Here is a 24,772-nt window from a genome sequence, read left to right as displayed (position 1 = left end):
AGCTAATAATAAAAAGCTCCTTAATTAATTAAAAAATTAACTAATATAAAATTCAACATATGGCAATGAAACACCTATTTGAAAAAAAAAGATTCCGAATTCAAAAGAACTAAAACATAAAATTTAAGGTTCTCCCGTAGTACACCGGAACGTAGAATGTGTACCAGGTTAGAGTTAGGCCATCATTTTATTCCAATTTAACTTAATTTAGTTGTATTACGAGTTCGGGTACAAGTTCACACTACGGTTCGCATACTACGGGAGTACCAAATTTAATATCAGTAGAATTTATTTGTATGTTTTTTGTCAAATTGTTTTTCTGATATATCAAAAAATGTCAGATTTTATAATATCATTATAATTTATTTTTTTCAGTTTTTAAAATTATTTTAGAAGTCACTAAATATTGTCTGTTATTTGAAGTATTGACTTCAAAAGATGAATTCAAAAGAACTAAAACCTAAAATTTAAGGTTCTCCCGTAGTATATGAACCAAGATGGCCGATACCGAAACGTAGTATATATGTGTACCAGGTTAGAGTTAGGTCATAATTTTATTCCAATTTACCTTATTTTAGTAGTATTACGAGTTCGGGTACGAGTTCACACTACGTTTCACATACTACGGGAGTACCAAATTTAATATAAGTAGTATAGTATAATTTATTTGTATGTTTTGTCATGATGTTAGATTTTGTAATATCATTCATATTAATTTTTTTTCAGTTTTTAAAATTATTCTAGAAGTCACTAAATATTGTCTGTTATTCGAAGTATTGATTTTATTGTTACCAGAAAGGTGAAATAGTCAAGAAAAAGGACGGAAAGGCAAAAAAAGACCAAACACCTTTAAAAGAAGTGGAATTTGAATCGACACGATTGTAGTTTTAACACTTAAAATACAACAGAACGTTTCAAAATTGTATATTAAAACAAATATGATTTGGAAATATTATGTAATCAGTATTGTATGTGCTTATTACTTGAAATATAGAAATAAACGACGTTCAAATGTTTTGTGTTGAAAAGTTCCAGATAACAAAGCAATTAATAAAAAAATTAGTCTTGTATTTTTTTAAATTGTGTAATTGTTATAGATTTTTTAAGTTATTATGTTTTTTAACAATAGAAAAATATCGATCAGTTTTTAAATTAAAATTTGTAAAATCCCCCACCACTTCCAATCAAAGGTCATATATGCTGACAAAGGTGTGAGGGTTGTGTTTTTACGACCACAGAATGATATTTAGAGATCTCCTGTATGTCGGCACTTTCCAATTTGAGATCTTCCATAATATTTTATTTAAATAGACATCAGCATACAGAATAGTAGCAATAATTGGGTTTGAGTCAGAGATTGCATAAATTTCAAAGGGGGCGGCGCGATGGCCGAGCGTAAACGCAACTGCGTTGGAATAGCAGATTAACCATATTGGGTTCAAGTCTCACGGCACTATCTCATCCAGAGTGTATAATATGGCCTTTCAAATAATAGTACCTCCTAACGTATCGTTAGATAACAGTGGATGCCAGTACACGACCTATTTCGGAGCGAAAGGAACGAGTAAGCTTGTAAAAATAATCCAGGCGTTGCTATACTTGTGCGATATTTCAATCTTATACAAATTGAAGTTTAGCTAAGAAGTATATATACAAGCATAAATAGCAAATAGATCGCTATGTACCGCCCAACTTTCGGACCGAAGTTACATCATCATACGGTTACAAATCATCCAAAAGATCATACAACTGCATATACTTGATATAATTACCACAAAACCGACTATAAATAAAACAATGTATTTAATTTGCTAGCTCTCTTAAATTAACATTAGGTTTAGTATGGGCAATAATTGCTACCGCGCGGACTTTATCATACCTATGTTCCTGTCTAACCTTTAGTGAAATATCCTTCTTTCTGCTCAATTATGCCTAAAAAAGCATAAACCTGTCCGGATAAGCCTTGTTGTGGCATTTGTGAAAACAGCCAACCCGCTCTTGATTTTGAAGCTATAGATCCGGCGTGTTTTTCTGAGGCAACCTATGTTAGTGAGTTAGATACAACTGAGAACCCGTTGGTAAAATTTTGAATCCCATCACTCATGGGCCCCATGGCAATATAGGAAGGACTAGGACATCATGTCAATTACTGAAATGCTATTTTTGCGGTCATCTATTCAATGTTTGTTCAAAACTTCCAGCAACATTGCAGAACAACCAATATCACGCCACTGCGGTTCATTATCAATATACTTTTCGCCAGGGCCGGATTTGGACGATGAGAGGCGCTATAGCTAGGCTATGCTATTGAGTGAAATATGAGATTCTAATCATTTTCGTAAAAATTGTCCAATTATTCTAAATTAGCATATTATAGTTTAAAGGTTAAGGGGGTGGAGTTTACCAAATTTAGACAAAATTCATTGGTCGACTTCATTAAGTTTTTTTACCTTTAAATTATACGGTAAATATTCGTTGCAACTCTTATTAATTGAATAGTTCTAAATTGGATGTCAATGCCCATATGCATCGGCCTACTTTGCCTAATGGTAAATCGGACCCTGCTTTTCACTAATTATTAGCAAGTCGTCACATATTTGCGTGTGCACTTCTTCTATTCTTGTACTTTCCCTTAAAATCACATAACGTACAAACTTGTTCGTTTACTGAATACTACTCCAAGTAACATTTGTTCATTTATTCAATTATTTACGTAAAACAATATTTATCATTTAAAAAAATAAATATAAAATTTCTGTTTGATTGTCTTGCTTTAATAAAATAACGATCTCATCACGATCTCAATACCGAGCATTGATATTCGATCTATCCGGATTCGTTGACTATACAATCGTTATTTTTTTCATCCAGAAGATGGTCGCGGCTCGGAATACTTTTTTTTGACAATTTGCCAAGCTTTGTGGAGTTTGTTCCACTTTTCTGTAAACTCCTCCTCTTTTAGATTTTTCTAAAGCAATAAGATAACAATGAAGCAAGAATTCGTATTAATATATTTTAGATCAAATTTTTATATGACTTACGTTCTTGAGCCAGTTTTTGGTATCGTTGCATTTCCCGCAAAGTTTTTGTCTATCTGCCGTATCGTACTGTTCAAACGTTCCTTCAATAATAGAGACGAGGCTTCTCAGATCCTAATTGAAATTGTCAAGCTTATTTTATAAATGCAACATGTTAAATGTAAAAAGCAAGAATATTAATTACCAGATTATTCTCAAGAAAAGAGAAAAATTCCATGTAGGTAATTTTTTTTAACCAAAACATGGATTTTATTTAAAAGATCTCGACTGCATACCACGTTGTGTATCTTATTTTAATATTTTTATATGCCGGGCCGTTACAAAAGTTGGTATAATTAGTAGCTCTCCACTTATTAGTTGGTTCTTGGTTGAATTATTTATTTAGAAAAGTGTGAAACATCTCATTGGAATTACGACACCTTACGGAGGTCAATAAAACTATATTAATATTATAAAAAATAACCTGTCGATTGCGTTTTTTATCATAATCTGCATCATTTCTCAGTGGCGCCGGTGTTGCTGCTGGTTTATGTCTCATTTTCGGCATCTGTTTTCCGTACATTAAAATTTTATATTTGTAAATTGTAATGAACTTTGTACTCGGGACTCACCATATTCTAGAGCTGGTATGGGCAAACTACGTCCCGCGGGCTAAATCCAGTCCGTTTAGTGATTCAATCTGGCCGCCTGAAGCAGCGACAACCAAACTAAAACCAAACTAAAAGCAAAAATAACTCGAAAAATTTGGTAAAATTGCGATTAAATTTAGTTTCGTCACATTGTTTTCCTTTTTTGCTTTTGTAATACTGGGAATATTAATAATAAAATGTTTTTGGCTCCAAGTCTAAGGCTGTGGTTTTCAACCTTTCATGCCTCGTGGCCCCTTTCCAGCGTCTTTTTGAACTCGTGGCCCACCTGTTCACGCTTGCAAAAAAAAACTAAACGTGTTGGATTGTATTATGAAATGCAAAAACAAGCCACAGACAAAAAAGTCCAAGCTTTTTAGTATACAATGAATGGGAATCTTGCGCTTGGGACTGTCTGACGAGATTTCTCATATTTGGAACTGTCAACATCAGGACAGTTTCTATATTTTGTTTTGATATAGACGCATAGATAGGCTGTGACAAACTGAATTGCTAAGTAGTGTGTAAAAATCCGATATGCCACTTCATCGCTGCATGCATTGAAGACCGTTTTTTTTTCGACAAAAAAACAGACTTGGCCAATTTTGCGTTCTTGTCAAATCTTACTCGCTTGGCAGCCAAGAAGCCGACGTCAACCTCATTACCCTGAGTATGTTTTTTATCACGGTGGTTTTGGAGTTTAGATGGACGTAATTACTCATTGCTCATTACATACGAGCAATGCAGGTATTGAGCACATTCTCTCTCAATTCGATTCATTTTGGTAAAGCCAATCCAACGATTCATGCACAAGAAAGTGAATGCACTCTGTGATCGCAATTAACCTATTTAGATAATGAAACTCAGTGAACACCTAAACGGGGAAAGATGAGTATGCAAACGAATTCGTTTTATGAAAATTATTAGCCTTGTGTCGTGGTCCCCTTGAACTACTCTGTGTCCCCATTGGGGAGCTATCGGTCCCCGGTTGAGAACCACTGGTCTATAGATTGATGCCTGAGTGGCTTCATGAATCACTGATGCTCCATAGGTCTATATCAAATCCAGCATCTTATGGCCGAATAGTTTCATAGATATATATGTGCAGCCGTTGGAGATTAGATAAACGACTTGGAATAAGATGCAAATTGCATGAATGTGTTAATAAATGTGACGAACTAACGAATAACGCTTACGTTATTTTATACGTTTTTGTATTGTTTACGTTGGGGATTTGTATGAATAAAAAATTGTGTGTTTTTAAAACTAAAATAAGCAGGCGAACGTAGGCTAAATAGCGTATCGACAATAACAACAATATTTGTTTATAATCCCAAGTTAAATCTCAAAAGTTTTAAGGCTTTCTTCAACTGGTGGGGTAATAAAAAATCGGCTTACTTGGACAGAAAAGTTCTGGCCTTCAGGTGTGATTACCGTGTAATTAGACAGATCCGATTGATTTTGATTTTTAATTCTGCTGGGGAGTTGTTGGCGGTTGGTGGCGGTTGATTGCTCTTGCTGTTAATATTAAATAGAAAAATTGATTTGAAAATGTTTCCGCAATATTTCTTGAAATTCTGAACGCCTTTGATTGATCAGTTAAAATTTTTTATACCAACCACTACATAATGACTCAGTGGTTAAAGCACTAAACTTGTTTGAACTTCCCCATCATTGCAAGTTTTACATCTTGGTTTAAAATACCACGGCCACTAGTCTGGTGTGTAACAAATCGAGTATGCAACACCCAGCTGTCAAAGTTTCGGTTCTTTCAAAAGATTCCGCTTCTTGCTTACCATTAGGTATTGGAAGATGCTTGTTGTTGTTATATGTTTTATGGCGCTTATAACTCCATGGTTCTGCAGCGATATTGATCGATTCAAATTTAAAATTCCTTTACTAAAATATTATACAATATTTGCAAATAAATAATTATGCATAATTAATTTCAAGGGCTTTGCTTGAATCAATTACAACAAAGCCTAGAGAATTTGATACTGACGAATGACGAATCTCAATTTATGTGTAAGGCCTCTGGTTGAAATCTATCGCCTTCACAAAATCCGGAACTCCAAGCTGTATTAAATTTCTACAAATAAAACAACTCTGTCATAAGAATTTAAAATAAAATTGTTCAACTCGTTGTTAGTTCGCTTGATTACTTACATGAAGTTTTTCCGAATAGTTATTTTTATTCAGTACTGGAGTTGCGTTCCTCTTCGTATTTCCAATATTAGAAGGCTTTGGCTAAAGTTAAATATCATAAGAGTTATGTCCATAGAAAATTAACAATGACATGTCCAGCGGTTGGCGTATGAGATTCGAAGATTTGAAATATCTAACTCAGGGATAATAGATTTGTTAGGCGATACATATTTTGCACAGAAGCTTGGCACCATAATACATGTCAGCGTCTTCTTGCACATAGCCTCATTCAGAGCGAAGGCAAGCAATAGTTACTAAAACAGGAAATAAATGTGAAGTTAAAATGACTTTTTCAAGTGAGGATGCGAATCTAAGAATTATAATACATGAAGACGAGGAAACAGTACGCTATTTTAGTTTATGGGTTTTTTCATTCTGGAAAGAAATTCAATCTTAACACGCTGGAAATATATTTCATATGATCTTTCATGAATAGAAATTTTGAAAGCTGTTTTGACTACGAGGGATTCAAAATTCTGGCTGCGCACTAACACAAATATAAATAGTTAACGTTTCATCTGAGCAAAGACGTTCATTAGACATTAAATAATATTACATCATTCTTACACTATATGCATACGGACCCATCGGCGAATACCAAAGAAGAAGAATGAGGAGTTAGTAAGCAGAAATTCAAGAAGATAATGATGAGTCAATGTTACCGAAAAAACCTTTCAAATGCATTTTATCACTTTTCTACGTTTTGAAAATGCACTTAATCATTTCCGACTTATAACCTACAGAATTCGGAAGTGAAGATATCTTTGACTTATACTGACTCTGACCATTGCCGACTATCTGCCTGTTTCTGTTTTCAGCTGACATTGACTGCAAAAGAAACAAATAAATCTATTTTTACCGACTTTCAAAGAAAATGCATAATAATATAACGTAAAAATGATGCCATAGGAAAATATAATTTGATATATAGAAACATTTATAGCAAGCAGTCCATATCGAATAGGAAATGAATGAGACCAAGTTTACATTTGCCTCGTTATTTTGTCTGTGTTACCTTTTTATCCTGATGTATATCTTCTCTTTTGGGCTCGTGATATTGTATGTGCCTAGTACTTTTATTTTGTCGTTTTGGCGTCTGAAAATGTAACAGAATGAAAATCGTAAATTTATTTTCTAACAAACGTCGTGATTGAATTTTTAAAATCATACCTCGGGTCGTATTTTTCTTTCGGATAAACTTTCCTTTCTTTCTGGTTCCGAAAACCGTTTATTTACTTTATCTAAAACGGCATTCTGACAAATGAAATATAGCATTAATGCATTGTTATAATAAAATTTTCCTCGTATGTGCTGTGTTTCATTTAAAAACTGTATTTTTACAGCTTCTTTGCTAAATATTATTTAATTAAGATAAATTACGTTGAAATTGTTAATCGCACATGATAAAGGTTTTAGAAGCCTGTGGGATAGAAATATCTTAGCTTGTTATAACCAACCTTGAAGTTTTAAACTAAATATTTGTTTGAATAACAACGACGTCTGAGTACTCCCGTAGTATGTGTACCGATTTGGGTTATATCATAATTTTATTCAATTTTTTTTTAAATTTTATTTCGTTTGAGAGTACTGGGACTGTCTATATTGGCCAAGTGAATATACCCCCTGCCCATAAGTTTCAGTCACTTTACACAGCTTGATGCAAAGTAGGCTGAAAAAATTAGTTACTTTCATATTGGTAAACATACTTTTGGAGCCGAAGACTTGTAAGTTAGGATATACGCTTGCGAGTCATCAGTTGGAGCAGTGGTTATCAACCGCCGGTCCGCGACAACCTTGCTGCCGGTCCGCCAAATATATCCCAATATAAATAAATTAATTGCAAAATACAAAGTATTGACTTCATGTCTATTAATTTTATGATTTTTTAACTCTCATTGATTTGTAGTACCGGTATTCTTCTAACAAGAAAGGTTCCCAACCTTTTCTATATCGCGGCACACATATCACAAAACACGAACATTTTCTACTCATAAAGAGTGCGATAGTCGAACGCAAACAAATGGTTAATAGTTACCGATTTTACAACCGTTTTCTTACATTAATGTAAACGAGAGCGTCTTCGGAGCACCTCAAATTGTTGTAAACGTTGCGCGACCGCACGGATAATACGTGGCCCTCAAACGCGCCACCGATCACGCGCTTGGGTTTTGCTCGTCGTTCCACGTTACGCCTTTATTACTATCATATGTATTGTCAGTTTTTCACAACTTATTCATTTTTGTTACAATTCAATAAGTTTCTCCCATTTCCAAAATCATTCAATAGTGTTATTGTCGGTACTTGCGACAGAAATGAAAGAGGCAAATAAACTGTATTTCATTACAACAATATTTTATTATCGCTAAAAACGCTAAATAGGTTCAAAATTGTTATAAAAAATTTTCACCGCTGGACTTATCTTTTCACGTTATGAATTTCGTGCAAGACCCGGACATAATTTGATGGCAAAGATAATATCATTTAGCATTTCGAAAAGCTTATTCGAATTTTCAGACTGCAGAAACTATCCGAAAATAATAACCGTTTTTGTGCTCGAGATATAAAATAATCGTCGATTCCACCACGCTTTCGTGAAGTAGTGCAATTTATCAAATCTATGAAGATTTTATTGAGTTTCATTGCATCAGTGTTTGGACTACCACGCGTTTCGTCAAATTGCTGGCGTGATTACAGATCGGGTGGGCAAAATAGTATATTTCCATCGAATCGAATAATTTTAACAAATTGTCGAATATCGGGTTGAATTCGGGATTTTATTTCGATGTTTATCTTTTTGGATCGACTTCGATCTTTCTGTCACCGTTTGTAAATTAACTGTCTTATTTTTGAGCTGAAAATATTATCGTTTCTGACGCCGGAATGCGGATATTTTTGAAGACGATAGTTGACCTTCTTGATTTTACTTTTTTATTGTGGCTGTTTTATTTTCGTATTGAATAGTGAATAAAAACCATGCAAAGTCATTGCGTAAATCTTGAATGCTATTTTGAGTTCAAATTGTGATTAAATAAGTCGGCAATAATGACAATTCTACTAGTCAAATAATAATTACTTGGCAAAATTCCGCAAAATAATTCCACTCAGTCTGACTGACTCAAACTGTAAGCGCAGATGGCTTTTTTTCAAAATAAGTATCAAATAAAATGGTAAAACCTACAATTTGTGAGAATATCTATATATGGATAACAAAGCCTTAAAATCCCGGGATTTTTCGGAAACAATTGCGGGATTGGGATTAAAAAAACAATTCAAACCCGGGATTTCGGGATCGGGATTTCCCGGGGTCCCAACCCTACATAGTACGGTACCTGATTGAAAAATTCTCAGTTCGCACGTTCCGTAATTTGACAGTAGGCATATAATTTAGCGAGGTTTTATAGTAGAATGGAGTCAAACAAACAGCAAAATATTATTCAGTTCAAACAGGCCTACTACGCCTTGCAGAAACTTCATTAGAACAGCGTTTAATATTAAAAATACAGCAGCAAATTTCTCATTAAATTGGATTGTCTTCTTTTGCACCGCCTACTTTTGTCTTAATTGCATTCCTTTGATTATGTTTTGTGTTCATGATATTTGTGGTGAATTTTGAAGGTCCGCCGGTAAGCAAAAATTATTTTTAAATTTTAACGGTCCGCAAACTGAAAAAGGTTGATTTCCACTGGTTTAGAGGGATGTTTCCAACAAAAATAATACCGCAAATCTCCGATTAAATAGATATTATAGTAATATTATAACCTTTTTGTGAAAAATACAAAATTTATAAAACATAAAACAAGTACAAACAAAAATGACTGATTTCAATAACGTTTTTTGAAGTTTTTACCTTTTCGTTTTTTTTTTGAAATTGGTTTTCGAGCGTAGAGTTGCCTTTTGAGTTAAAATTCTGAACTACGAAAAATGTATTACACTATTTCTATTAATTTGTGAAAAGCGTAGAATACGAGAAATATATTTCATGTGTTTCCCTGCTTGGATGAAAATCTCAGACTTTTGTATATAAAATATTCTACAGCAGGGGTCGGCAGCCTTCTGTCGTATACGGGCCAAAATTAAAGGCCGCAAAGGTATATTGAGATATATGTAAAAAAAAAAAAAAGTTAACAACAAGAACAGTAACAACAACAACATAATAACAAAACGATTCATAGTTCCACTACGTGTCTAGTGATCAAAAATAAGACCACAATTCTTCGATTAAATAGAGATTATAGTGATATTATAACCCAATTGTGAAAATTGAAAATTTATAAAACATAAATCAAGCAAAAACAAAAATAACTGATTCCAACAACCTTCGTTAAAGTTTTTTTCGTTTCTGGATTCGTTTGAACATGGTTTTCGGGCGTAGACTTGCCCTTTTGGCTATTTGAGTTTCCAGTCTGGAAAGCAATCAAAAAGGAAAAGTAATCTCTATTATTTTGTAAAAATCGTAGAATAAAAGTAATATATCTCTTATATCTCCCTGATTAAAAGAAAATTTCATAAATTATACTTTTGTATATACGATTTCTACAGCAGGGGTCGGCAACCTTTTGTCGCTGGCGGGCTAAAATTGACTAAAAAGGCTGCAAATCTTTTTTGACGCATATTTTTCGAAGAAAGTAACAAAACGATGTATAAGTCCACTGCGTGTCCAATAATGTGCTCTTCACGCGTAGATTATAAAATTATATCATGGTTAAAATTCGCAGCCGTATAATTTGCTGTCGCCGTTTTGTCGCTAAATTCCAGTGAAGCATCGCGAGGTGAATTAATTTACTCCGTAGGTTGAAGGTTGTCGACCACTATTCTGCAGTCTACTAGCTTTTTACGTTTTTCCAATAACTAATTACTTACCAAAAGAGCTCTCGGTTCAGCTAGTTTTATTTTAGATTCTCTCTGATAAATGTCAGTGTCAGATTTTTGCCCCTTTACTCCGTGTGCTGATACAGCAGGCTGAAAAAAAGTAACAATTTTTCAAAAGAAAATTTTCCTACGCAAAGTCTCACACACTTCACTCACATGCACTCCGACGTAAAAGACATTGAGTTCAGAGCAAAGTTAAAAGCAACTACTTGAACTCTTAATACTAAATATGGCACTCCTGAAGTATGAGTACCAATATGGAGGTAATTTATTTTGTTCACCTACTTCACGTCAAGTTGTGTAAAGGAACTGAAACCTATGAGGGTATATTCATGAGACTAATACAGACAGTCCCCGAACTCGTAATAGAAATGAAATAATGGAAATCGGGATAAAATTATGGCCTAACCCTAACCTGGTACACATACTTCAGGAGTACCCCAAATATTACAAAAGCTTCGAAACCTTCCATGAAAGGATGGTCACAAATTTAAATAAATTTAGTGTAAACCCAATATAAATTACTGACGGGCCATAAAATAATGCAAACATTAAAAAAGGGTCATAACTATTTAGACCAGGGCAGGAGGGTATATTGTCCATGATTAATTAGAACGATGGAGACAAAAAATATATCTAATGGCCGCATAGACAGCATAAAAAATAAAGTAGATTATGCATTTGTTCTGGTGTGTAATTAATTAGGTCTGACCTTTCCATTATCATGCATATCTTCGAACTTTGGTTCCGAAAATTGGTTGTGTGCGATATATTTGTGTACACCGTCTTCTTGTTTTGGCCTCTATAAATAAGAAATATCTTAGGTTGTTATAACCTATCTTGAAGTATTTAGCTAAATATTTGTGTGAACGGCGATTTATTCATAAACTACCAATAAAATGTAACTCGGTTCTACGGTCAAGACGAGGACTGTAAGTTAGGATATATTCTTGAGTCTTAAGTTTTGACCTAAGTTTTAGACGAGTTTAGAGGGATGTTTCCACCAAAAATAATACCTCAATTATCCGATAAAATAGAGATTGTAGTAATAATATAACCCTATTGTGAAAATATAAAATTTATAAAACATAAAACGAGCAAAAACAAAAATAACTGATTTCAATAACCTTCGTTGAAGTTTTTTTCTTTTCGGAATTTGTTTTAAATTGGTTTTCGGGTGTAGATTTGCTGTTTGCTCCGTTTGACTTTGCACCCTGAAAATCAAAAATATATTGCGCTATTTCTATGCTTTTGTGAAAAGTTGAATACAAAAAATATATTTCAAGTGGCCCCGATTGGATGAAAATTCTAAGTACTATATTACAACTTCTACAGAACTCTGGTACTGCTGAGCAAAACTTTTACAGTCTAATGATTTTATTTATAGTTTTAGCGCATCAATTATTATAACTTGCCAAAGGAGATCTTGGTAGAGTTACTTTTGACTTAGGTTGACTTCGATTATTGTCAATGTCTTCTATCTGCCTATTTACGTTTTGCCCTGATACTCTCTACACTACAGTATATTCTACAGTATAATTTAGAAACTTGATTCTTATGAAAAAATTTATCAAAGCAAGGTCAGAAGCAAAGGAGACTGATTTCTAAGCTATGTAACTGCATCACTGGAATAGACACTGCAACCGTCGATCTGAGATATACCGAAGTCTTATCAATTCTTTGTAGATAATGCTAATACATTTATGTAAACTAAATAGTAAAAATAATATATATAATTGATGGAAAATAAAGTAAACTTACGAGAACAGTTATAACAGTCTGGCGTGTAGGATATATTGTTATTGGATATTTGAAGAGATAAAAACAAATATATATAAAGAGTTATTCGGTGGCTTAACAGCGAGTAAAAAAAATGATGCCGATTGTTCGCTTGTGTTGGTATTTAACAAAGTCTGACCTCTTTAGTCTCATGTTCACCTTCTATCTCTTGTTCTGAAAGTTGTTCTTGTTCGGTAAGTTTCTGTACCTCGTCTTCTTGATTTGGCCTCTAAAAATTAAATAATTTAGAACTTAAATATTAAAGCTACGTTTTCAACAGAATTGGTACTATTGAATTTGTCTTGAATCATACCTTGGTTGTTGTAAGTTTGTGACGTTTTACGTCACACTTACATGGCTCGCCAGTCCAGGCGGGCAATATTTTTGGCTCGTGGTCCAAAAACCTGGGTACCCTGAGTAGTTGTTTTAGTTACCGAAGTATACAATTATGTGGAATTCGCTGCCCCACAGCTGTTTTCTTGGTCGTGTTAACATGAAATAAACGATATTTGATAGCACGTGCATATATAGATATTTGCTACTGGATTTTCAGTGGTCACCAGTAAACAATGATGTCTGAGCTGGTGTGAGGGAACTTCCGTAGTGTGTGTACCTGGTTAGGGTTAGACCATAATTTTATTCCCATTTTCCCTATTTTAGATCTAAATCGAGTTCGGGGACAGTCTGTGTTAGCCAGGTGAATATTCCCCATGCACATGATGAAGGAGATAAAATAAATACATCTAAAAAGACTTTAGAGATGATCAGTCGGATTGAAAAAATATTTGTTTGTTTTATTATTCCATATGAATTTACCCTTTGATGATCACCGATATATTCTTTTTCTGATTCGTACAACTGAGCTTGTCCGGCACGTTTGTTTACACTACCTTCTTGTCTTTGCCACTGAAAACAAAAGAATTAATTTAATAAATTAGAAACATAGTTATCAACAGAATCGCCTTGATTGAATTGTTCAACACACCTTGGATTGTTGTAAGCTTCCTTTATCGGGCATGTTTAAATTCACTCCAAGTAGATCAGCATTCTTGAAAAAAAAAAAAGTACTACCAAATTTTGCAGGGAGAGCACTTAAGTGCTTATAAAAATATGGTCCTAATATGATTGGTGAGTAAGAGTAAATATCCTTTATGTATACATCTTATCGTGGACTAAGTCAAAAGACTGAGTCAACACAAAATCAATAATAAACTTTTGCGTCGTTTTCAAGCATGATATATGCTTGTCCGAGTTTTATGAACCCTGGTTGTGCATCACTCCTTTTTGGCATATTTCCAATTCTACAAGTTTTATATCTGTAAGTATTTGAAATTTAAGATATGCACATAGGAGTATGTTATTACTTGAAAGAAAGCTATCTGAGCAGGCGAGTAATCGTTTTAGCTCGTAAACTAGGTAATAATCGCAATAATAAAAAAAACAATCAGCGTCCTCGCTGGGAATTTCTCGCTATGAACCCGCTCTTTTGTTTCTTGAATAGTTAGCCTTCGACGCCGTCTCAAGCGACATGCTTGGATTTGTATGAAAGCTTACGTAATTGTCTATATCGAGAGACTTTGTTGTCGAGTCAGTTTCGCTAAACAAACCGCTAAACCGATAAACAAAACAAAACTTAAAAAAAAAAAAAGTTATCTCATTTACAACGCACACGGTTAAGCGAATATCGCACGCATCACGAGACACAACTGACATAAAGCGGCGAAATACCGCTTTCCGATGAAATTAAACTGAAGGTTCTCGCACGTTTGAACAAAAAGTTATGACATTTTTAGGAGGGGTATACAAAATACTCCAGTCAGAAAGGCTACATAGGGATTCATACATTGCTTTAATAATTTTTTCAGTAGCGTAGAAGTGAAGCGCAGAACCAATATGGAGGTAACTAACTTTATTCGCACATCTAGTTGTATAAAGGACTGAAACCTAAGGGTATATTTTCATGGCTAACACAAACAGTCCTCAAACTCTCAATAGAACTAAAATAACGAAATTCGGAATAAAATTATGGCCTAACCCTAACCCGGTACACACACTACGGGAGTACCCATTTTCCGTATCGTTTCTTGTTCCCATTGTTGAACGCAATTTTGATCTTTTTGGCTTGATACAGTCGTTTTTCAAGATTGGGAGAAAAGGCAAAAAACTGATATATTGATTTGAAGACACTATATTTTCAAATCCATCAGACATGCTTGTGAGGTATCAGTCGTGACGTTATTTTGAAAGCGTTAAGATATCTACGTCTATCAATAATTCCGCCAAAATTTCCTGATAAAAATATTAATTGAATAATTATCAATTAAATATTTCAAAAAGCACGGACTTTACGAATGAGAAGAGGAAGAAATGTGATCAAAGAAAAAATAAAATAAATTAATTTTATTGGCACCTGTGTTAGAGTTTCCTTTTCAATTTTTTTCTGAACTTGGGGGTTTACAGGAGTAGATTTCCGATTCGCGCCTTTTGATTTTGAACCCTGAAAAATGAAAAATATATTTCGCAATTCTTTTGTGGAAGTTAAATACAAAAAATATATTTCATGTGACCCCGATTGAATGAAAATCTCAAGAACTATACTACTATAATACAATACACTAAACTACTTCCAAACAAACATTCATATTGCAGACTATACTAATTTCATACGTTTTTAGAAACACGAATTACTTACCAAAGCAGCTCTCCGTGCAGCTATTTTTGACTTAGATTGACTTTGGTCAATGTCAATGTCGGATTTTTGTCCATTTACGCCGTGCACTGATACATGCTGGAAAAAATTTATTTTATTTCTTAAAAGAAAATTTGCCCAACGCAATGTCATACGCATTCACTCGGACGCAAAGGAGACTGATTTCTGAACAAAGTTATGGGTAATTTCTGTAACATTTTTCATACATATATCACAACCCTTTATAAAAGTAGGATGATAAATTTATGTAAATTTAAAGTAAAAGTAATATAAATTGATGATGGACCATGAAAAAAAGTAAATATAGATAAGGTGTGATAACTTTCTAGGCTACTGTGAGAAGGATATAAAGGTTGTCCGTAAACTCTTTTTACAATTTCAATTTTGTTATGAAGTCAGTTCTCAATATATCTTGACCAGGTTTGTTGTTTTTTAGTTATTCATCACATTTGTGAGGGCCAAAACAATATATGATATCAATAAATTGACTTTGCAAATTTAAAAAATTTTAGGACTTCAGAGAATTGGAAAGATAAAAACAAATATTATATACATAAAAATATATTCAAGGACACATAGCAAGCAGAACAGAAAAGGCCGATTATGCGTGCGTGCTGATGTGTAATTAAGTGAGCCTGACCTGTCCATTATCATGTATGTCTTCGAACTTCGGTCCTGAAAATTGGGCCTGCGCGGTACATTTGTATACATCGTCTTCTTGTTTTGGCCCCTGAAAAGAAAATAAGAACCTAAAACAATAAACTCAACTTACAACAGAATCGTGATAATTGAATCGTACCTTAGGCTGTTGCATATCTTCGAATGCACGTTTCACGCCGTCTAACATCTTTTCCACTTTACTCAATGTAGCATCCTTAATATAAAGAAGTAGTTTTAGATTGATATTTGTTGTTGTTTTGGTGGAGGAAATACATAAATTTTACTTTGTATTTGGTGTAGTGTTTCACTAAAATAGTTCAAGTTATTTGGTAATTAGTGTAATTAATATTCATGCACGCTCTATAGACTAGTGGTTCTTAACCTTCCCGAGCCTGCCGAGCCCCTGCGCTATTGGGCATGCTCCCTCCGAACCCAATCGTACTGAACGGTTGAAGTTAGGAGCCTAATCGTAGCTTTATAAAGGGAGAGCTAATTTCGTGCAAGGTTTTAATAAATGAACATTATGGTTTAACCTTGATGCCAATACCCCGTGTGGAAATAGTCATTATTTTGTCACAATTGTGTCGGCCACAAGGAAAACAGATGTTTTTTGTTGTAATGCGGGTATGCGAGTGAAAAGCGAAAAACGAATAAAAAAATAGTAACTTTGAAAATTCAAAAGATGATAATATGCCTTGAAAACGTTGGTAGTTCAAGTCATTCGTTACTCAAACTTCAAACTGCATTTAAATGCGAATATAAAAGCTTTTGACAATTGTTTTATTTTACAGAAATAGAGATAGGATATAACTCGGCGCCATATCGAGGTGTCCGGAACGGATGATGATAATTTCAAGTAAAGCCCTTCAATTAGGTTTTCTTTGTCGCAAATTTATCACCTAGTGTCTTAGAGAAATTCAAACACGCTCTGATTTTGCATTCATTCATGTACATTACTGCTAGTCTTCAATTTACCCGTAAAACTGAGTTTATAAGTCTTGTTAGTAAGGTAAATTATAAATTAGGGTCACGCAAATATTTAGCTTAAAAATCCTTGGTTTGTCAAAACCATCCAAGATATTCAAAGGCATAAGCAGAAAGCATCTAAAAGCGGTATCATAGAGTACAACACCAAAGCGCGCGACATCTGTGGAGATATGAGTTTTCAATTCAACGTACTTATCTAAGAACATCGACTGGTCCACTAAAACTAATATCTGCGCGAACTATACACGCAGCTAAGCTAATTTATTGGATGTTAAACGCTTAGGTTTAAATATTTGCGATGAACTATAGTTATTTTTGCAGTAAGTCACATAATATAAAACTATTTCAGAGACCTTCGCCAAACCCCTGGAACAGCTTCAACGAACCCCATTGGTTTGATCGAACCCAGGTTAAGAACCAATGCTATAGACCAATGGTTTTCAAGCAGTGGGGCGCGCCTCACAAGGGGGCGTAGACAATTTTCGAGAACCAAGGTGTTTTTTGCCTTACTATCTGTTATTTGTAGCTTATTGTTACTTGACAAATTCTAAAAAGGGGGCGCGGCTTAAAAAGTTTGATACTGCAGTATAGACTAATCAAACTGTACAAAAGCAGGGTGAAAGCTGCGTTCACTGTTGCAATGAAGATTGGACAATAAACGGAACCAGGGTTATGATACATAGTTGAGGGAATTTAGACTGAATTTACAGTATCACCTGATGTTCGTTTAGCCAAATCAATGTATCATCGCAATTTTTAAGAAATAGTTTTGCTTCGTCTCGACCAATTTCAATGTTGCTGCTTGATTTGACGTTTTCTTTGACACGATAAATATAATTTTCTAATTCGTTTCTTTTTTCGTTAAGTAACCATAAATCTTCATCTTCTTTGCTAAATATAGCATTTTGATGAATCTGAGTGAAATATATTGAATTAATAGAGAAACCGATTTATAAAATCGATTTTTTTTATATGGCACTTACTCGCGAATTTTGCTCTGAACAAGGACATATACAGACAGTCACTGATATGTACTATTTATTAGTACCGTGTTTCCCCGAAAGTAAGACAGTGTTATTTCAATTTTATTCTGAGAAATAACACTAGGGCTTATTTTGGAGTATGTCTTTTATTTTTATTTTTCCAAAACAAAATAACAAAGTAGAGGATTACGAGATTTTCAAACAAACAAAATATGAAAACTCATATCCATTTACATATAAATAACACGTTAAGTTCTTATTTCAAGAGAAGGTCTTATGTTAAAATCATTTTTAAATTCAGGCTAGGTTTTATTTCCGTGTAAACACGATGAGGAACGGAATTTGATAGATTCAGCATTGTCTACAAATTTTTTTTTTCTACAGTTTGAGGTTTGGCATGGAATTTGAATCCAAGATATGCAACCTCCAATGCCATCTTAGTTGATCCTAATGTTTCAACCACCTCGCCTAATCTCCCAAAAATTCGAATCAACATGACGAAGGCGGTCTATAAACGGAATACAAGTTTGATACTGGGTAATTACTATGTTAAGTTTCAAAATATATAGAATTACCATTTTACGGATGTCATCGCTGTTTGTTCGGGGATCCTGGAATGAAAAAATCGAAGGTTACATTTTTTTGAACCAAAATTCATCACAAAATTAGAGAAACTTCCATTGAGAAACTTCATTATATCAGAATCGAAAGAAATCTTAATTTCTACTTCCAACTTTGAAAGGCTTCAACAATTCGTCTCCAACAATGTTGGAAGCATTACTATGTTATTAGAACAAAATTGTGTTTTGATTTTGAACCCCTCTGGACCCCGGAATCAAATGAAAAAATATTGGAACTTAGGGCGAAAAACTGCGATCGCTACCTAAATTTCTTACCAAATCATATCAAAGTAACTCTCATAGCCCTTCCCACTAAATAGGTTATACATCACTAAATTATATTTGGCACAAAACATATTATCCGGACTTGACTTCTAACCTTAACGAACATAATTGCAAAATAATGGAATAGAAATATTAGAACCGATAAAAGCTAAAAGCTAGTGAGCGTTTATTCGCTTTTCTAACCATTTCACTAAATTAGTTCAAGACATATAGTCCATCTTAGTATGTAGGCTAGTTGGCTTATTTATCATTATGCCAAAGACTACGCATTTGTTTTAAATGTAAAATATAGTAACCGTAACATCAAAAAACAACAGGAAACCCTGTGTCATAATTTGTCTGGTATACAATGTTTATAATAAAGCAACTCAAATCGAGATTTTAAATATGAAATAGGACCTCTTCTATTTTGCTGTTTTTGAAAATATTATCTGCTGCATAAATAGCAGCACCACATGCTACGGCTTCGTCAGGATTAACTGTTTGATTTAGAGTTTTTCCGTCAAAAAAGTCCGAGAGGATTTTCCTTATTTTTGGTATTCGTGTCGATCCTCCCACCAGAACGATGTCATTGACCTAATAATGAATGATTTACATAGATATTAGAATTATTCTAATAACATCGATTATATACATTCAGTACTATATTTAATACTAAATATATATCCGTGTATTTTGTGAACTTCACATATATGGAATTCACTACTGAAGCTAATTAAAAATAAAAATATTTGTTAGATTTGATCTTGTTCGCCTTATGAAATTTGAATTTTATTTAGAAATTTCAACTACTGCATTATCTATTTTCAATCCGCGTATTCCCAACGTGTTTTTGAATAAAACTGACTTCGCTTTACTACTTTTCATTTGTAGCTTTTTGTTAATCAGTTATCTTTGAAGTGGGGCGCAAGACTTGACATATTCTATAAGGGGGGCTTAAAAAAAGTATTCCCAACGTGGATGGAAACGATATCTCTAAGCAATAAAGAAATCTAAATATCCAAAATAAAGCCGGCAAGAACAAATCTTACAAATATTTTTATTTTTCATCAGCTTCACACCCCCTCAAAAAATGTCTTCGACACCCCCAAAGCCCCCCCCCCCCCCCCCATTGTTGTGGGACGTGCCCCACCGATTGATAACAAATGCCGTAAAACAGTTTATAGGTCCACTTCGTGGTCATTACACTGATGAGACGAAAAATATTTCAAATAAAACAAAGATATCAGTAAATTTGATTAACGATATGCTTCAATTACGCAAAGTTAGAACACACAGATAAACGCTAAGCGTTGCTCATATCATTTATTAACTGGAGTGTAGTTCTGTGGAAGAACGACATTCAGCTAAAATGTAGCGACATTTCATACCTGCTCTTTTGTTATATTTGCCACTTTAAGTTAAGTCAGAAATCCTAAAAGCATATCGGAACAATATTTCACAGAGAGCAGTCTGTTTAATATTAAGTGGTGTTTTTAAGAATACTTTCAATTTTCAAATAAATCCAAATATTGGAAAATCCTAGACGAGTTTGTCTAATATTTTGAATATTGTTCTAATTTTTGTTTTTGCAATTTTATGTAAAACACGAGTATAACAAATTTTGCATGCATGCAGTAGAATAGTCAAATAGTCAAATAATTGCCAAAATATTTGCCACCTCTAAATCGTAATAATCATGAATAATCGTTAATCGATTTGTATTTGGCGGTGTGTGTACCTTGTCTTGTTCTATGCGAATTTGATTGAATTCTATCTTCTTGTTTTCAGATGCAATACCATCTGCAATCTGAAATAAATATTAATTAAACAAATTATGCATACCGCTTGAACTTTTGATGGAAACAAGTTAACAATTTATTTGTCCGTAGATTTCAGTGTTATCTATAATTAGTATTGCGGCAGCTCTGGCGCAAGCCAACGTAGCCGCCAGTTAAATTAAACAAAAAAAAATTATTATAGCAATACATTTCAAATGCTCGTTTTGACCATGTATTAAACATTTTGTGTAAGAAAATAATCATTATTAGCAAACTTGTTAGCTATTTGAAGAATTGGCGCAAACGCGAATAATGTACCATGGGCCCTTACATTAAACTTTTCTCTACAACTTTTCACCCTCTATAATTTTGGCTGCGCCCCTGATTGTTTATGTACGCACAGTCCTACACAAATTATTTAAACATAATTTATATTAAAAGTTCTCGAAAACAATTATTGTGACATTTGTGAGTCAAGTTATTTTTTCAACTATAATATTTTATTAATTCTAATCTGCAAATAGCAATCATTCCTAATATTTATATTGAAATTTTGTAGGATAATTCATAAATCAAGCTAGATTTTACTTTGTACTTATTCTGAAGCTGGTTTTGTCTGTCTATTTTCAAAAAATAAATTATAACCGAATAACTTTTTCAACCAGAAACCTTGAAAAAAAAAAAATAATTGAAATACCTGTTTATCCCTGCATATTCGTATGAATATTGGGTGGCAGCAATTCTGAAATTCAATTTGTTGTTGAAATAGAGTTTGCTTTGAAGCATTCTGAAAGAAATGTATAAGATTTCAATACTCCTTTAAACCTCTCGTACTCAAGACTGGTTAAATTTAACTGAATTTGTAATTTTTGAAGAATTTGGCATTTATATAAGAAAAAAGTCAAATTGTTTTTGTTACCAACAAAAATCAAAAATCACCTTGTTTTTGTTTAGCCAGTGAGAAACTGATTCACATTTATTCAATAATATACATTTATCTTCTTTGTTCAAATTTCCCTGTGAATCAAGAAAAATGGCGGATTCCTCTGCGTTGAAAACCAAAGTTTCCAGATTTATTCTCATGTCTGCGATGTTTCCGAGCTCAATATCATCCAATTTATATTTTTCAGCCTCTTGCACCTAAGAAGAGTAACACTACAATTTCAAATTTTAAATTATTTTGCTCGATGTGGAATTTTATGCATTGCCATTTCACCACAAAGCTCAAGGAATAAATCAATAATGTTTTATATCAGGTCCAAGGTTCAAGGTTGGCGGGCCCCAAAAACTTTCGAGAAGGTCTCGCGGGCCGCAGTCGTAGAGAACCCAAATATGATCAAAACATCGCAAATTTCATCACTTCACATATATTTAGAAATGAGAAATCACCGTTCCAATCAGCTTTTAAAAAAAACTATAAAAAGACTTTAGTTATTTTAAAATTGCTTTCCGTGGTATTTTTGGTATCTTTTCTCGTGTTTGGTTTTGCAATGACGCTTCAAATAATATTCTTTCGTGATAGATATTACTCGAAAACAATTTTCGTGACTTGTTTCTTCACAGTTTACGTTTTTTATACTCATTGTATGATGAATTGGTATATTTGACTAATTTTATTACTTGTGGCGTGAGCATGCCTGGTGCTATCGTCAAAGAACAACCATGTCCGTCTAAGTTGGGACCCCGGACCCAGATAAAAAAAGACTGGATCGCGTGGCGCTAACTCAGTTCTGCGGTTCACAACGGCTGTCGCATGGCCGACGCTTGAAAATAGAGTGTTTTTACTAAAATAAAGGCACAAAACGTCTCTACAAATGAGGAGTTTCTTGACGCGAGCTTGAGATGCGAAGTTTAGATGAAAAGCGCAACCCATCTCATCGACTTAGTTCTGTCTGCACCACACAATTCATTCCCCTTGTACCGAACACAGGAGGTCATTCTCACATTGGCACCGTCTTAACGTTTATAAATACAACATTGAAATTCCATGATTTTAACAAACATGAATCCCGGCATTTGAATTAGGAAAAGGGCTATTCCCAGTTGGAATAGTTTAAATATAACTCAAAAATGTTCTACCAATGGATAAAAATATCTGCCAATGATTTAATGCACGCTAAAATTGTTTTGTGGGCCGCGGGGCCGCACGGAACGTGTCGGCGGGCCCATGCTGCTCGCGGGCCGCGGTTTGGAACAACCTGTTTTTTATATTGAAGCGTTTTAACGCTAATATTGGTTAGGTTAGAAAATGTATCACACATCTGTGCTACTTTTTTTTATAGCAAGGTAATACCAGAGGTTTTGTGGTTTATGATAAACTTCAAACCTCACCATAAGTTCTATTTCTTCCATGGTTTCAATTTAGCAGCTTCAAGTTTTAAATTGTTTTTGTTCCCAGTAATTTTATCTTTTGCTGTAACAGTTAAAATACTACTGGAATCGATATCAAAGCAGACATCTATACGGGGTACACGTCGTGGGGCAGGAGAAATTCCCGATAAACTGAAGAAGCCCAAGTGTTTGTTGTGCATGGTCGACGTTCTTTCGCCTTGGTAAACCTGTATTATAAATATTGAACAAAATTGTGAATAAATTTTGATATTATGCCACTACATTGTCAAACACACACATATACATACATATATATATATAAATGAGCCTTCTTTTGTGGAGACCACAACGTTACGCCTATCTTGGCCAACTTCTCAAGTACAAAAGATATACATATACCAATAGAAGTAAACGATTTAATTCAATCAATTTGTCAAAGGCTAATTTTAAATTATACCGACTAGAAATGATAACAATACTAACCGAAAAGCTAATTACTGTTTGATTATCAGCAACAGTGGTGACTGTTTTGTAGTGTTTAGAAGGAATTTTCGAATTTTTGTTAACAACCACCGACATGATATCACCGACAACGTTGATGCCGAGTGGCAAAGGCACAATATCATAAAGAGTAAACTCTTTTATCTGAAATAGATAATAAATAATATATTCATCTTTTTACAGCGCATATATGAGGGCACAATCAAGAAATCAATTATCATTCTAAATTTACGCAATTTCTATTGCTGCAGAGATCTTGAAATTTTAATTTTAGGATTTCACATAGTATTGCTATAGCACACTTTCTGAATTAGTCGTCACCAAATAAGGCAATCGAATTACAAAAATATACAAAATTCTAGACAAGTCTTGTTGATTAGTATTCGACAAATTTGTTTTATAGAGTTAATGTTGCTTTACAATGAAGTGGTCCCCAGAATATAAAATATTACTCTGTCCCCATAAAAAAGCTTCTAAAAATTTTATTAAAATGCCTCATGTATAAATAAATGCAGTTTTTTCTTTAATTTTTTCATGTCCATAACGCATTCATTAAAATTTTATATTGAAAATGTAACAAAAACTGTATTTACTTTTGCAGATGCATCTGTGCTAAGATCAACAGCAAGTGCGGCAGCCCCATGTGCCACAGCTTCATCCGGATTTATGGTTTTATACAATTCTTTGCCATTGAAATACTCTTGGATCATATTACGCAGTTTTGGGATTCGAGTTGATCCACCAACCAATACGACTTCGTCAACCTGAAATTATGATGAATACTAAGAAAATGCAATATATTGAGAGTTTTTAAGCAATATTCGTTCATCACACTTGAGAAAATTTTAAAACGCTTTCGTCTAGTCAATAACTTTAATCATTGAAATCATAAATAGACAGAAATGACCAAATATATTTAAAAAATATGTGTGTAAAGGGGGGAATAAGACTAACATTTTGTTTTATTAATTTTTCCACCAAAAACTGTTTATTTTTTACTAATCGGTCGTGGCATTTGATATTTACTATCTTCTTTTTATGAAACGCTTTCTGAAAATTTACAATACAAAAAGAAGGTATTAAGTTCTAAAGAATCGACCGTCGGTATCTTTGTTTTACTAGACTTTTTCGCCGAGGCCTAATATTCCTGGGCAACATTTCTCGGTTAAAATTATAGAATTGCTATTGGTCCCTTTAATTTATTTCAGCACCTTTTCTTTATTAAACTTTGCGTCAGATAGTGTAACATCCACTGCTTCGAGCATTTGCTCGAAGTAATCGTAGTTCAATTCTTCAAATTTAGCTCTACTAATAGTTGTTTTGTAATCTTTCCCGTTGTGAAAGCCGTCGACTTGAACTCTATAATGTAAAAGTTTACTTTTTATCTGCATGATGTAGTTCCGCAGGGTATATTAGTG

At 33.7% G+C, this 24,772-nt stretch overlaps 2 protein-coding genes across 6 annotated transcripts in view; one reads left to right on the top strand and one right to left on the bottom strand.

Moving 5' to 3' along the window:
• LOC144420781 (heat shock 70 kDa protein cognate 4-like) overlaps positions 1–24,772 on the top strand; it is a 64,515-nt gene that overhangs the window by 17,185 nt on the left and 22,558 nt on the right. Inside the window, exons 17-18 of one of the 3 annotated variants that reach the window (XR_013474738.1) lie at positions 376–534; positions 796–875. The exons of 1 other annotated variant lie outside the window; for it this stretch is intronic. Coding sequence is in view for 1 of the 2 variants with exons in the window: in XM_078110424.1 (XP_077966550.1) it covers positions 796–885 (90 nt within the window). In the remaining variant the exon portion in view is untranslated. Of the gene's footprint in view, positions 1–375; positions 535–795; positions 1,173–24,772 lie in introns of those variants that run through there. One more of the 3 variants, XM_078110424.1, reaches the window with a different exon arrangement.
• On the bottom strand, positions 2,718–22,940 carry LOC120343267 (uncharacterized). 3 transcript variants are annotated; one of them, XM_078110420.1, is made up of 26 exons: positions 22,854–22,940; positions 21,462–21,662; positions 21,220–21,309; positions 20,483–20,551; positions 19,162–19,338; positions 18,433–18,468; positions 17,591–17,788; positions 16,027–16,101; positions 15,868–15,957; positions 15,210–15,305; positions 14,928–15,014; positions 13,503–13,565; positions 13,334–13,423; positions 12,657–12,746; positions 11,866–11,952; positions 11,451–11,540; positions 10,730–10,828; positions 10,186–10,272; positions 7,040–7,123; positions 6,885–6,965; positions 6,611–6,697; positions 5,831–5,911; positions 5,063–5,182; positions 3,502–3,585; positions 3,042–3,152; positions 2,719–2,968 (listed from the first exon to the last, which is right to left on the bottom strand). In XM_078110420.1, exons 1-26 carry the CDS (start codon positions 22,872–22,874, stop codon positions 2,864–2,866), a joined length of 2,499 nt encoding a protein of 832 aa, XP_077966546.1. In that variant the 5' UTR covers positions 22,875–22,940; the 3' UTR covers positions 2,719–2,863. The 3 variants fall into 3 exon arrangements, with proteins under 3 accessions (XP_077966547.1, XP_077966548.1, XP_077966546.1); XM_078110421.1 differs by lacking the exon at positions 13,503–13,565 and having other exon boundaries at positions 2,718–2,968; XM_078110422.1 differs by lacking the exons at positions 6,611–6,697; positions 6,885–6,965; positions 7,040–7,123 and having other exon boundaries at positions 2,718–2,968.

The sequence above is a fragment of the Styela clava genome, chromosome 3, assembly GCF_964204865.1.
Source record: "Styela clava chromosome 3, kaStyClav1.hap1.2, whole genome shotgun sequence".
Lineage (NCBI taxonomy): Eukaryota > Metazoa > Chordata > Ascidiacea > Stolidobranchia > Styelidae > Styela > Styela clava.
The sequence above is the reverse complement of the archived record's forward strand: the minus strand, read 5'-3'. Positions and strand labels throughout refer to the sequence as shown.

What these genes read in the sequence shown, in the direction of transcription:
- LOC120343267 (XM_078110420.1), bottom strand. Translation starts at nt 22,874, where the DNA reads ATGGAAGAAATAGAACTTATG. An exon ending in ATATGCATGATAATGGAAAG is followed by an intron (nt 10,829 to 11,450) that starts GTCAGACCTAAT and finishes ACTTTTTTTCAG; the next exon opens with CCTGCTGTATCAGCACACGG. An exon ending in AAAGAAAAATACGACCCGAG is followed by an intron (nt 6,966 to 7,039) that starts GTATGATTTTAA and finishes TTACATTTTCAG; the next exon opens with ACGCCAAAACGACAAAATAA.